This window comes from Myotis davidii, unplaced genomic scaffold, assembly GCF_000327345.1.
Source record: "Myotis davidii unplaced genomic scaffold, ASM32734v1 scaffold862, whole genome shotgun sequence".
NCBI lineage: Eukaryota > Metazoa > Chordata > Mammalia > Chiroptera > Vespertilionidae > Myotis > Myotis davidii.
Genome location: NW_006293230.1, coordinates 599,634 through 614,370, shown reverse-complemented (window position 1 = coordinate 614,370; position 14,737 = coordinate 599,634). Strand labels below are relative to the sequence as shown.

General features: G+C 43.2%; 1 protein-coding gene across 4 annotated transcripts in view; it reads right to left on the bottom strand.

Annotated features, from left to right (window-relative positions):
* BBS7 (Bardet-Biedl syndrome 7) overlaps positions 1–14,737 on the bottom strand; it is a 46,369-nt gene that overhangs the window by 9,481 nt on the left and 22,151 nt on the right. For all 4 annotated transcript variants that reach the window (XM_015565969.1, XM_006766849.2, XM_006766850.2 and 1 more), the window contains exons 8-13: positions 11,794–11,878; positions 9,808–9,910; positions 7,730–7,922; positions 5,356–5,430; positions 3,472–3,537; positions 1,600–1,739 (exon numbers count right to left, since the gene is read on the bottom strand). In XM_015565969.1, the coding sequence (XP_015421455.1) occupies positions 1,600–1,739; positions 3,472–3,537; positions 5,356–5,430; positions 7,730–7,922; positions 9,808–9,910; positions 11,794–11,878 (662 nt within the window). The remainder of the gene's footprint in view (positions 1–1,599; positions 1,740–3,471; positions 3,538–5,355; positions 5,431–7,729; positions 7,923–9,807; positions 9,911–11,793; positions 11,879–14,737) is intronic.

Genomic DNA, 14,737 nt, shown 5'->3' with positions numbered 1-14,737 from the left:
CCAGCCAGCGGACACAAATAGCTTGTTTTTATTATAACATCTTTACAAATAAAATCCAGTTTACCCAGGCATATTTCATATTTTAAAAGTTCACCTAATACCCCTACTGTACAAACTATCAAAACATACAAGAATCTCCTTAGACAAATAATGAGGTCATGTGACAGCGCAGGACTGGGCTTCTGAGTAAGATGGACAAGGGCTTGAAATCCACTCCACGGCTTACCAGCTGCAGGCCACGGGGCCAGGGAGGGGTAGTACCTCTATCTAGCAGGGAGGTGGAATGATTTGTTCTATCTTGTGAAATCGCACACATATACAAGGGAATGAAATAGATTTTAAATAAATCAAGTGGATAATTATAAAGATTTAAAAAATGTAAATTTGTGGAATTAAAGCCTCTGAGGAATTCTAAGAAGACACAGAATTAAGGAACCTAAAACTAGAAGAGATTTTGAGGTCATCCAGGCCACCATCTCATCTGCAGATAAGAAAACTAAAGCCCAGAGAGATTATGTTATGTCCCCACAGTCACACAGGAACAGAGGCAAGATCCCAAGCTGGTCTCTCGCTCCCCTGTGCTGCTCTTGCAGCACGCCATGCCACCACCATCCACAACTTCGACTGAGAAGCAGGAAGACGTACCCAAAACAATCTACCCTCTTTAATGCTTTAGAGGAAACCCTTAGGAACACGTCTCCTTGCATCTTGTTTAAATCACTGCCTTTACCGTTACAAGCTGCAACGGGAAAACGGGCTGTGGGCTCACATTATAGCTGCTTCTTATGTCAGCAAGTGACCTCCTCCCAGGCGTCCCGGTCTCATTTGTAACATGGAGACACGGCCACCTGACTTGCTGTACGACTTGAACGATACCTACGCCCTTAGCATAATGCAAGGCACCGGGAAGTATTCAATGCCCCGTTCCTTCCCTTCTCCCTCCTTCAGCCGTGCCTCTCACCTTCAGGAAGTGAAAAGCTACCCACAGGAGGATGCTTAAGCTATAGGGGAAGTGGGAAACAGCCGATTACCGCCGTCAATGGCTCGAGTATTTCCTGAGGTGGCACAGAGAGGAAATAGAATGTTTGAGGCCAACGCACCAAGGGCCCGTTCACAGGAAACGCAAAAGCGAAACGGTGACTGCTGATCGCGGGACGGGTCCAAGCGAAAGAGAAGGGCCGCTCCAGGCAGCCCCCGACAGCAGACACTGGCCTAACATCAGTAGGAATACCACTCCACAGCCTTTCAACAAAATGGACACGTATCTACCAGAATTTACACCGTGACAATGAAAGGCAAGCTGCCCTGGCCGGTGTGGCTCAGGTGGTTGAGCGCCGTCCCAGGCACAGATAGGTCACTGGTTCGATTCCCAGTTCAGGGCACACACCCGGGTTGCACGTTCAATCCCTGTTTGGGCGCGTGCAGGAGGTAAAAGATGGATGTTGCTCTCTCACATTGATCTCTCTCTCCTTCCTTCTGTCTCTCTCTCCCTTCCTTTCTCTCCAAAACATCAATAAAAACACATTTTAAAAAAATTATAGGCAAGTGTCTCTGCATCATGTAATGTCCTAAACGTAAACGCTCCTGCCTTGGTCCTACCTGTCGCGATCGATACAGTGGCTTCTCTGGTGGAGTGAAAGGGGCTTGATAAGGTACTGGCGGACCTGGCAGGTTTTGGGTTGAATTCTTGGAGTCACATATGCTTGGAGCGTGCCGTACTGGCCTTCAATGGAGCGGATCTGATTCAACACAGAGAGGAAAGAGAATAAGACTACGTAATGTCTTATTACAATGTCAGCAATGTCAGCATTATCTTTAGAACGGTCAACACAAGTACTCAAGCACGGAGGCCTTCGTCTCTTCTGTAATATGTTGAAGAAAATAATGACATTCTGTTAAACAGCTACTTTTTATCACTAGAGTAAAGGAAGGTTTTGGTAGGGGAAAGCAAAATTAACCCACACGTCTTCAGGTCATCTGTCTATACCATTCCAAAAAACACACATTGCCACATACTACCCGAGCCCATTTAAAAACACTGTGCTACAGCCCTAGTCGGTTTGGCTCCGTGGATAGAGCATCAGCCTGTGCTAAAATCAATATTTAATTATAGAAGTAATTATGTTGCTAAAATACTTTAAAAGATTTTCTCTAGAATAAATAGTAACAAATGATATGATATGATATTTTTCTGGAATGGAACCAGAAAAATCCAGGTAGTAGGAAAATATAGATACTTCAAAAACCAAATGACCTGACCTGGCCAGTTTGGTTCAGTGGTAGAGCGTCAGCCTGTGGACTGAAGGGTCGTGGTTTTGATTCTGGTCGAGGGCATGTAACTCGGTTGCAGGCTCGGTCCTCGGCCCTGGTCGGGGCACATGTGGGAGGTAACTATTGATCTCTCTCACATCAGTGTTTCTCTCTCTGTCTCTCCCCCTCCCTTCCATTCTAAAAAAAAAATCAATGAAAAAAATCCTTGGGAACAAAAATCATCCCAGCTGGGTGGCTCAGTTGGTTGCATCGTCCTGTGCACCGAAAGATCTCCAGTTGGATTCCCGGTTAGGGCACATACCTAGGAAGCCAGTTCAAGCACCAGTCAGGGCTCATATGGGAGGCAACAGATCGATGTTTCTCTCTCTCCCTTCCCCTCTCTAAAATCTATAAAACACAGCCTCAGGTGAGGATTAAGAAGAAGTTAATGAAATCTGAACAGTAAATATTTGATGACATCTAGGAATTACTGTTAATTTTTCTTAGGTTATGTTTTCTCATGGTTATATGTTTTTTAAAAATATATATTTTTATTTATTTCAGAGAGGAAGAGAGAAGGAGAGACAGAAACATCCATGATGAGAGAGAATCATTGATCAGCTGCCTCCTGCGTGCTCCCCACTGGGGATCACACCCACAACCCGGACATGTGCCCTTGACAGGAATTGAACATGGGACCTTCAGTCTGCAGGCTGATGCTCTATCCACTGAGTGAAACCAGCTAGGGCTTGTGGTTATGTGTTTAAAATAAGAGTTATCTTTTAAACATATGTACCAAAATATTTATTTACAAGTGAAATGATAAAATATCCTTCAAAATATTTGCTTCAAAATGATTTGCAATGGAGAGTGAGAGGATAAACAAGACTACTGTGAGTGGAACACCGGGGGGGCGGGGGGGGGCTGGAGTCCTCACGTTTACATGTTTGAAACTTTCCGTAAGAGAAAATTAGAAAACAAATGTCCAGTGGGAAGAAACGAAGAACTGGGAATTTCAGAGAAGTTGCTTGGTTAAGTGATACCAGCAGAGAGAGTGGTCTGGGCTGAATTAAAGCCTAAGAGATTATTCAAAAGTTACTCAAAAATGACTCATTTCAGGGAGAAATTTAATGCAAAGAAATTCTATCTTATGTTGTAAAATACACCGATATGAAAAAAACAAGTCCGGACTTTCCAGTGAAGGTAACTTTGGACACTTACCTTGAGCTCCAGCCTCGTGGTGTTCGCCTGGCACCGGTAAGTGGCGAGAAGGAAGTTGTCACTGGACTGGGCGGAATTCAAAGTGAAGGAAAAGGATGAATCCTCGTTTTTAACAGAACGAACAGCATCAACAATGGTCACCGTCGGCCAAGCACTCACTCTCCTGTGGGTGGCGCTGTGCTAACGGCTTCTAGCTTATTCCTATGCCATAAGTTTTACAGATGAAGAGACAGGCCTGAGGGGCTGGGTTAACTCCCCAAAGCCAGTCAGTAATAAAACTGGAATTCAAATTCATGTCTGTGAAGACTCTAAAGCTCACGCTCTTTCCATCTTGAATATCTACAATAACATTTTAAAATACTGTTTTCTAAAAATGTAATGGATAGTAAAAACTCCTAATGTTTATACTATAAACACAAAGACATCAATGTTTGGTACAGGATGTCTTTGATTTTCACAAACACAGAGGACTGAGAAATATCTCATCTCTGTATTTCCACCAATGGCTTACTGCAGGAATTCAATGTTTGCTGAATTAAGTTGCTGAGATAATTTCAAGTATTATAACTTCTTGAAATTAAATATTAAATGACTAAAATAGCGTAAAATAAGACTGGCCATATGTTGAAGTCGGTGATGAGTATATGAAGATAAAGCTACTATTCTTCCACTGTTGTATGTACTTGAAATCCCCACAGTAAGGTTTTTATAAAGCTATCGTGCCAGAAAGCAGTTTTTAAATTAGTATAAAATACTCATTCCCGAGAATCCAGCAGTGATGTAAATAAGGTTACTCTTTCACAGTACTTTACAAATGAAAAATCTTACGTTTATATTAATTTTTAAAATGATGATAAAAATGTAGACCCTAATGTTTTATGTTGTAATTTGCAAACAGGGATGACAAACTGTATATAACACAATACAACTGTTACAAAATTTCTTATCAAGAAAAAAAGCTTTACTATGAAACTATGTTATGCTGAAAATTATTCCCTAATATAGCGATCAACTTTGTTCTTTATCTGTTCTTCTTACTCCTTCCTTTTGTCTGTGTGAACCACATGCTGCTATGGCCCCGTCTGCTGCTCGGGTGCCGGGCTTCCCTCCCTCCTCCTCGGGAGCCCGCCCGCTCAGGCCGCTCCCCAGGGGTACAGGGCGTCCAGAAGCTCCAGCACGATCTCATCCCTGGTACTTCGCACACAGTAAGTGCTCAATACATGTCTGCTGAATGAACAATACGCAAGATTCAACAAGCCCAGAGAAGGCGAGGAAGGGCTGGCGGGGGCTGAGCACGTTCAAACGTAGGAACGGGTAAGACTCCATTGCAGTTTCAGGAAACGTGGAGCACGTCAGCGAGGTAGGAATGATGGGCAGGAGGAAGGTCGCGCTGTGAGAGACAGTGGGAGCTGGAAGCAGGGTGAATCCTGGAGGAATCTAGCTCACACGCCCCAGGACACAGGAGGCTCAGACAGGTTTAGAAGGACTTGGTGGTGTCTGCGTTTTAGGGAGAGCTGTCACCACAGTGCACAGCACAGCTGGGAGCGGGCATCCTGGCGACAGAGAAAGGGGATGAGGGAGTGGTTCAGGCAAGCAGGGGGCGGGCTGGACGGCTGAGAGAGAGCAGTGGAGGGAGCAGAGGGGGCAGCGCAGCGGGAGGACCAGCAGGAACTAATCGGATTTCAGGGCCAGAGAAGGGAAGGATCTAGGACAGCCGGTTTCTGGATTACCTGAGGATGCAGAAAGGGCAGAAGCAGGTTTTGAGGGGAAGGTTATGAAATGAGAAACTATGAAGAAATGTAGAACCTAGTGGTGTTTGTAGGCTTTATTCAAAATAGGAAAATAGGAATGAAGTCGCCGGAGGAATTCCTTCTTCTCACTCACCTCAGCGTCACAGCTGCTGAAGCTGACAACAGCGGAATTCTTGTCCACATCAAGTAGGTCTATGGGGACATCACTCTGCAGCCAACGTTAGAAAAGGTTCAGGTGGGAAATTAAAACTTTTTCTCAAAACCTATTTTCTTTAAGGGCTTTCCTCATGTTCATCTTCAAAGTTGAGAGTATAAATTCTCTTATATTTGATAGTACGTACTTCTAGAAAATACGTAGAGAACACTAATAGAGAATAAGTATTATAATGACCTATTGTTTTCTAATTTGGGAGATCAGAAGTCATAGAATATCATCTCACTTTCCCCTTAAAAGTATAATCTTCGCCCTGACCGGTTTGGCTCAGCGGATAGAGCGTCGGCCTGCGGACTCAAGGGTCCCGGGTTCGATTCCGGTCAAGGGCATGTACCTTGGTTGCGGGCACATCCCTGGTAAGGGGTATGCAGGAGGCAGCTGACCGATGCTTCTCTCTCATCAATGTTTCTAACTGTCTATCCCTCTCCCTTCCTCTCTGTAAAAAATCAATAAAAATATATTTTAAAAAAAGTATAATCTTCCTGTCTATTTCTGTCAGTGCTAAAATGTTACCAGAGGCTGCAAATACTCACATGGCCTTCTGACTATATCAGTTCATTTTTTTTTATTTTAACCTCAGCTGTAACACAGACAGGAGAGAATTTTTGGTCTCCTCTGGAGAGGTAGTTTCTTTTTTTAATTTTATTTTTCAATTACAGTTTACATTCCATATTATTTAGTACTAGAGGCCTGACACACAAAATCTGTGCATGGGTACGGTCCCTAGCCCTGGCCTGCAATGAGGGCCATCTTCCCCGGCTGCCCCCGGCCGCCACCGACCCCTGGTCCCCTGTTCACAATTGGGCAATCGGAACCTGCTGGCTTGGGGTCGGCATTCGCTCCTGCTCGCCGTCCCTGCCCCCATCGCGGGTCATCCTCTGTGTGTGGGGCGACTTGTCGGGAGGGGGCCTTGGCCTGGCGCCACCGGCATCCCCCACTACCCACCCCCAGTTCCCCATTTGCCATCAGGCGATTGGAGCCTGCCACCTGGGAAAAGGGACCTAGAGGTGGTCAGTGCACCTCATAGTGACTGATTGAGTGGTCATTCTGCCATTAGGGTCAATTTGCATATTACCCTTTTATTATATAGGATTATATAGGATAGAAACCCAGTGCACGGGTGGGAGCCAACCAGCCTGCCCTGATGGGGGCCCTGGATCAGGGTGGGGGTCTTCTGGGTGGCGCAGGGCCAGCTGGGCTCAAGGGCCATGGGGAGTTTTCCAGCCAGCCATGCCCCCGATGAAGGTGGGGCTCCTCATTGGGGGCCACACCCCCAGTAAGGGGGGGCAGGGGGGTCCCTGCCAAGGGGTGGGGCTGGCTGGGGTAAGGGGCTGCAGGCGGTTTGCAGGCCGGCCATGCCCCTGATCGGGGTAGGGGTCCCTGCTGGGGTTTGGGGCTGGCCGGGCCATGGTTGTTCCATTTTGGTCCCTGGGCTTTTATTATATAGGGGAGCTTCAGGTGTACAGCACAGTGGTCAGACAATCATATACAGTCTTTGGTGTCCTCAACTTTGTGCTTTACATCCTGTGACTGTTTTGTGACTACCAGTCTGTACTTCTCACCCCCCTTCCCCCCAAGCCCCTTCCCCATCCAGCCCCCGCAGGCAGTCTCAAGGCCGGTGCCTGCGCTGTGCTCTGTGTATGTGGTTCCCGAGGTGTTCCAGGCGGCAGTCCTGAGCTAGAGTTAGGAGAGATTTCTGCCTTTACGTTTTGATTGATAATCTGATCTCTCATCCACGTCTTTTAAGCTTATCTTCCTCCCCTTAGTCTTTTCTCATTTTCTGATGGGTTTTCTATCATTTCCTTGTTTTCCATTCTTTGTACTATCATCCTTGTCACTCCAACTGAAGAAATCATTAAATATATTGAAGCATGAAGTTGTACATTGTTATCCCTGCATCTCACCTTCAGGATTATGTTCTTTGCCTACTGACCTCCCTAAGAACTGGTCATGCAAGCTGTACTGCGGGCTATTTATTTCAGTATCTGAAGCTTAAAGGTTCTAATAAGGGCATTAAACGCTGCAGTTTTCTAAGTTGCATCTCTGTTACGATTCTCTTAACGGTTAGCCAAAGTGCAAAATCCTTACTGTCCTTTCTGACTCATCCTCAAACTTAAGTGCCTCAGCCTTTTGCTAAATATGCACAGGATAAAGTAAAGCTATAACTTTGGTAATTTATGAGCAAACTAATAATCTAATAGGAGACTAAAATAAGCCTTTAAAAGTACTATCTAAACTAAATATAACATTTAAAAGACCAACATTCACATTACAGGTTAGACATTTTGCTTACCTGCACTAAGACATTGTCTATGGCGGTCTGCACTTCCAAGATGAGGCTGTAGCTGGCATCGTCTTTATTTAATGTAAACTTGTCATTTATGCTAAAGGAAGGCACCGCTGATTTTGCTTGGCTTGACTGTGAAGACTGTTGATACCTCTCTCTTTCCTGTGCTACCTTCAGTTGCAGCTGCTCCAACTCACTCCTGGAGGAAAACAGATACAACTCTGTCACCTGGAAGTATAAACATCTGAGGTCCTTAAAATGTTTATAAAAATTTGAGACATTTACTTCTGCAAAATGGATTCTTTTAACCCTCACCTGAGGACCTATTTAGAGAGAGGAAGGGTGAGAGGAAGGGAGAGAGAGGGGGGAAGAATGAGAGAGAAATATCGATGCGCCCTGACCAGGGAGAGAAACTGCAACCTTTTTGCTCTACGGGACGACACTCCCAGCAGCTGAGCCCCCCGCCGGGGCAGTGAATGGATTTTTATTGGTTGAGTGACTGTAACACTAATAGGAACAGAATTTTTGCTTACAGGACTCAATAAACGATTCCATATTATTTATCTCTAATCTAAAAATTAAAACATCTACTCAGTCCCACACGAGCCACATTAATACAAAGCTGTGAGTGTCGAGGCAGCTGCAGACAGCCCACGCTCACACGCCGACCTGGTCACGGGACCTACGGCACCGAGCGGGGGAGAACCTGAGTGTCCGGGCGCAGGAACACCTCGGACCTGAGCGGAAGGAACCAGTGAACGTGCGCCTTTCGGTAAGACGGGAGGGAGACAGACACGATAAGGAGGAGGCTGCAGAGCTCTCACATCGGGGGCCCACGGGGTGACCACGAGGCGTGGAGCAGCAGACGCTCCGTCCAGTGCTGGGGGGGATGCTGGGACTGAACTGCAGGGCAGTGCAGGCAGCGGCTCCCGTTACCGGGAAAGGCCATATGCAAACAGAGCAGACAGTCACGGGGGGCTGAACATGGGCTTAGCTACCCAACTCAGGAGAAACTCTGGGGGGAGCAGGAGGGGATCTGTGCAGTGAACCAAGGGAAAGACGGCTGCTGAGTGTGTCACACGCACCCACGCCCCAGGTGCTGAGTGAAGGGAGCGGACAGGGGGCACGCCTGGCTGGAAACATGCGGCATGCGGGGGCGCGGGAGCTGGTCTTCCTGAGCTCTGCTTGCTCGCCTTGCTGCCCGCACAGCACAGCTTGCTGTCCTGGTGGCTTTGGTGCACGGGCGTGAGGAGAACTGTGGTGTGGCTTTAGGGACCAGACACCTCTGAACTCTCAACTGCCAGCCAACAAATACCGGCCCTCACTCCCCCAAGAGATGGCAAGGGTAGAAGAAGGAAGAGCAGTCACTAAGTTTCAGCCCCTCCCACCTCTTCAAAGGAACTGGTTACAAAGCAGTCCCTGGGTCTAAAGAAGTCAACATTATTCATTTCCACTAAGAAAATGTATAAGCCAGCCCTGACCGGTTTGGCTCAGTGGATAGAGCGTCGGCCTGCGGACTGAAGGGTCCCGGGTTCGATTCTGGTCAAGGGCATGTACCTGGGTTGCAGGCACATCCCCAGTAGGAGATGTGCAGGAGGCGGCTGATCGATGTTTCTCTCTCATCAATGTTTCTAACTCTCTATCCCTCTCCCTTCCTCTCTGTAAAAAATCAATAAAATGTTTTTAAAAAATTAAAAAAAAGAAAACGTATAAGCCAGAGTCAGACTTTCAGAGAGGCCCGCAGGAGCAGTGAGCATTAGAATGAGTGAGAGCAGAGCCATCGGTGAGAGCTGCTTTCATGCCCGTAAAAAGCAAAACATGACGACCACCTATCCCCACAAAAACGATATGTTCTCCGTCTAAGAAGCCAGTACACAACACAGCACACGAAGAGTGTATCTCTCACTCCAAATATTCATCAGCATTTACCGCTGGTTTTCTCAAACTGATAAGCTTTCATTTAAAAAGTGATAAATGACTGTGTGATGCCTTCCAATATAATACACTGCATCTATCAGTAACCAAAACAGCAACCACTGCGCACGTCATGAGATGAAGACTGACAGGCAAACATGCAACGTTACCGCAGGCAGGAGAGCTTGTGCTGCGTCTCCTGGCTGAGCCGGAGCTCCTCGCCGGGCCCGCCCTCCTTGTGCACTGGCTCCGTGGTCAGCCCGGTCACCCAGCCTGCGGGGGGGATGCAACCGTCAGCACTAAACCCAGCCCACTGCCCCTCCACCAGCATCAACCTCCCAGCACACACTCCTCTCCAAAACCCCAAACAGAACAAGAACTAAGAGAAATGAAGCTGGGAAATACTCAAACCACAAGGAAATTACGTAAGCATTTTGTGATACCATTTTTGCTTTGCCTGAAATACTGGCAAACTATGATTAAGGAGAGCTTTCATTTAATTTACAGTTTTAGGTTCGACTATGAAATAAGTCAACACATTCTAACAAATGCAAAAATAGACTCGTTTTTCAAAAATTATTTTCATGTTATTAAACTCTTGTATAACATTGTGAAAATGTAAAAATGATCTAGTTAAAAGCAAGATTTTATAACAAATGTGCATTTCTTATATTAATGTATACTAAATAATAAAACATACACTAAATTTCTTTTTTAACCAAAGAACATTATTTAACTTTCAAAGATACTAGTTATATGCCAAGCATTTTTTAAAATATTTTTATTGACTTTAGAGAGTATGGGAGAAGGGGAGAGAGATAGAAATATCAATGATGAGAATCACTGATCGGCTTCCTCCTGCACGCTCCACACTGGGGATCAAGCCCACAACCCAGGCATGTGCCTTGACTGGGAATCAAACAGCGATCTTTCGACTATGAAATAAGTCAACACATTCTAACAAATGCAAAAATAGACTCGTTTTTCAAAAATTACTTTCATGTTATTAAACTCTTGTATAACATTGTGAAAATGTAAAAATGATCTAGTTAAAAGCAAGATTTTATAACAAATGTGCATTTCTTATATTAATGTATATTAAATAATAAAACATACACTAAATTTCTTTTAAACCAAAGAATATTATTTAACTTTCAAAGATACTAGTGATATGCCAAACATTTTTTAAAATATATTTTTTGACTTTAGAGAGTATGGGAGAAGGGGAGAAAGATAGAAATATCAATGATGAGAATCACTGATCGGCTTCCTCCTGCACGCCCCACACTGGGGATCAAGCCCACAACCCAGGCATGTGCCCTGACTGGGAATCAAACAGTGATCTCCTGATTCATAGCTCAATACTCAGACACTGAGCCACACTGGCCAGGCTTAAAAAGTATTATTTAAATATTAACTATTTTATAAATCAATATACCCTGATTACTTAACCAATAATTTTTAAATCTATAGATAAGAGTGACTTACTATTTGGGATAAAGAACACACAGTACAATACACAGATGATATACTAATATTATAGAATTGTACACCCAAAACCTATATAATCTTATTAACAGGAAAGTCACGTCATTAACCAATGTCACCTCAATAATAAAAAAGAAAACAAAAGATTTGCCAAGAGATTATAGATACCATATATATATATTTTTAAGAGTTCACTAAAGTTTCATCAGTTAAGACCAAATGCAATGAATCTGGATTATAACCAATTAACAATGAGGGTGGAGAAACTATCTATATATATCTCTCTATATAAAAGGCTAATATTCTTAAAATCATGTGATGGTTCTTTACGATTTTTTTTCTTTTTTTTTTTTCAAAATGGTTTCCAAACTCCATTTTTAATTATGGAAAAAGATTTTACTTGGGGTGGTAGACACATAATACAATATACAGGTAATGTATTATAGAATTGTACACCCAAAACCTATATAATCTTATTAACCAATGTCACCTCAATAAATTCAATAAAAAAACATAAAAAATAACTAAATGAAAATGAAAAATTTTTTAAATGTTAAAAAGAGGGACTTACTAATAACACATTAAAATAAAGGTGTCAAAAGCAATTTATTAAATTTATATTTTTATTGTCCATTCTTCCTTCAACTGCCTACTCCCCTTCACCTTACCTGAGTATGTGGATACTACGATTTCGTCATAGCCATCTTTCCCCACACAACCTCCCTGGATAGATGTGACACTTTCAGACAGCGCCTAGAAGAAATTTAAGATCAAGCACGTCCTTAGTAACGAAACATTTCACAGATATGTTACAGTATGCCGCAAAACTTACTTCCTGTCTCCAGACATTCCACGTTTATTGAACACTTGGTACATGTAGACACTGAGACTGGAAAGGCAAAAACCTTGCACTAATGTCAGAAAATTCCAGTGTTTTTGTTGTTGTTGTTGTTATTGTTAATCCTCACCCAAAGATATTCTCTCTATTGATTTATTTTTTCTTTTTAGAGAATAGGGGGGAGGGGGATGCAGAGAGAGAGAGAGACATCGCTTGGTTGCCTTCCGAACACACCCAACCAGGGGGCCAGGAACCTGGGCAGGGAATGAACCTGCAACCCAGGTACACACCCATGACGGGAAATTGAACCCAAGCCCTTTGGTGCCTAGGCCAACCACTGATCCACACTGGCCAGGGCAAATTCCAGTGTTTTTAAATTTGAGGAAAGATTGAAAAGACACACATATTTGCATGTACCACTCAACTACAATAGTCATCTAATGAGCAAATATCATTTATTAACATAAAAAAGTTTTAAAAATTGTATAAGCAAAACTCTCAAAACATGTTTAGTCTATTATCTGAATTCCATAGACCATGTCTTATGTGTTTTCTCCAAATAGCTTTTTAGATGAATAAAAAAGATGATGGAATCGATGAAGCCTTTGGGGAATTTGCTGCTATGGAGAGAAAGCAAGCTTTTAAACATAAGAAAGTTCTAAAAATTGTATAAGCAAAACTCTCAAAACATGTTTAGTCTATTCTCTGAATTCCATAGACCATGTCTTATGTGTTTTCTCCAAATAGCTTTTTAGATGAATAAAAAAGATGATGGAATCGATGAAGCCTTTGGGGAATTTGCTGCTATGGAGAGAAAGCAAGCTTTTCCGAAGTTCAGGGTTTACGTCTTTTTAAAGCAGTACTTCCCCAAACTTTCTGACAGTAATCACTTGGGTGAGTCAACTAGCAATCTGTATTTCAGCCAGCACTCTAGGTCAGTAGCCTTTTAAAAAGAAACTTTTTATTTATTGATTAATCTTAGAAAAGGAGGAAGGGGGAGACAGAGAGAGATTTGTTGTTCCACTTATTTATGCATTCATTGGCTGATTCTTGTTTGTGCTCTGACCAGGAATCGAACCCGCAACCTTGGTGTATCGGGATGATGTTCTAACCAGCTGAACTACCCAGCCAGGGCTAAGTGAATAGCTTTTAAGCTATTTGAAAGCAAGCAATGTATTTTATATTGCAATCTAGTATACATTCACACATGAAAATATACAACAGATATAACTTAAAAGGTTTGTGTTTCACTCTGACATAGTCTAATCTATTCTAATTAATTTAAAAAATGTGTTGGCAGCTCTGCTGGCGTGGCTCAGTGGTTGAGCTTTGACCTATGAACCAGGAGATCATGGTTCGATTCCCGGGCAGAGCACATGCCTGGGTTGCATGCATGATCCTCAGTGGGGGGCGTACAGGAGGCAGCTGATCAATGATTCTCTCATTGATGTTTCTCTCTCTCCCTCTTCCTTCCTCTCTGAAATCAGTAAAAAATTATTTTTAAAAAATGTGTTGGCAACCCACTAATAGGCTTTGACCGGTAGTTTGAAAAACCCCGCTAGGGCCTGGCTGGTGTGGTTTAGTGGTTCAGTATCGACCCATGACCCAGGAGGTCATGGTTCAATTCCTGGTCAAAGCAAATGCCAGGGTTTTAGGCCTCATTCCGCCACCCACCATCCCTCTGCCCCGGGGCATGCCAGAGGCAGCCAATCGGTGATTCTCTCTCATCACTGATGTTCTATCGCTCCCTCTCCCTTCCTCTCTGAAATCAATAAAAAATATATATTAAATAAATAACAAATTTTTAAAAATGCTAGTGACTGCAGGGAGAAAGGGTTTAGGTGGGATAAATGGTGGGAGGTGGGGGGTCTAGGTGGGATAAATGGTGATGGCTGGAGACTTGACCTGAGGTGGTGAAATTTAACCAGTGTCACCCCAATAAATTCAATATAAAAGGAAAAAAATAAAATCTAAAAATAAATAAATATACACACTTTTTAATTTTTTCTTAAAGTTAGTTTTTTTCACCCTCCCTATCAGAGCTACCCTTCAAATCAGGCACTTCTTAGCCTTTCCTGAGACCTGGGACCTGAGACCTGAGACCTGAGACCTGAGACCTGAGGAAGTCAGGTTATAAAGGTTTGATTACAAGTTTGCATAAACTTAGGTCCACAGGTGCATTTTATTTATTTATTTATTTTAAAATACTTTTTAAAAAAAAAATATGGAATGCTGCACAAATTTGTGTGTCATCCTCTTAACCAGTGTCACCCCAATAAATTCAATATAAAAGGAAAAAAATAAAATCTAAAAATAAATAAATATACACACTTTTTAATTTTTTCTTAAAGTTAGTTTTTTTCACCCTCCCTATCAGAGCTACCCTTCAAATCAGGCACTTCTTAGCCTTTCCTGAGACCTGAGACCTGAGACCTGAGACCTGAGGAAGTCAGGTTATAAAGGTTTGATTACAAGTTTGCATAAACTTAGGTCCACAGGTGCATTTTATTTATTTATTATTATTTTAAAATACTTTTTTTAAAAAAAAATATGGAACGTTGCACAAATTTGTGTGTCATCCTCGCTCAAGGGCCATGCTAATCTTCTCTGTATCATTCCAATTTTTGTATCTGTGCTGCCGAAGCGAGCACTAAAACACATTTTTATTGATTTCAGAGAGTAAGGGAGAGGGGAGAGAGGGAGAGAGACATCAATGATGAGAGAGTATCATTGATCAGCTGCCTCCTGCACACTCTCTATTGGGGAATGAGCCC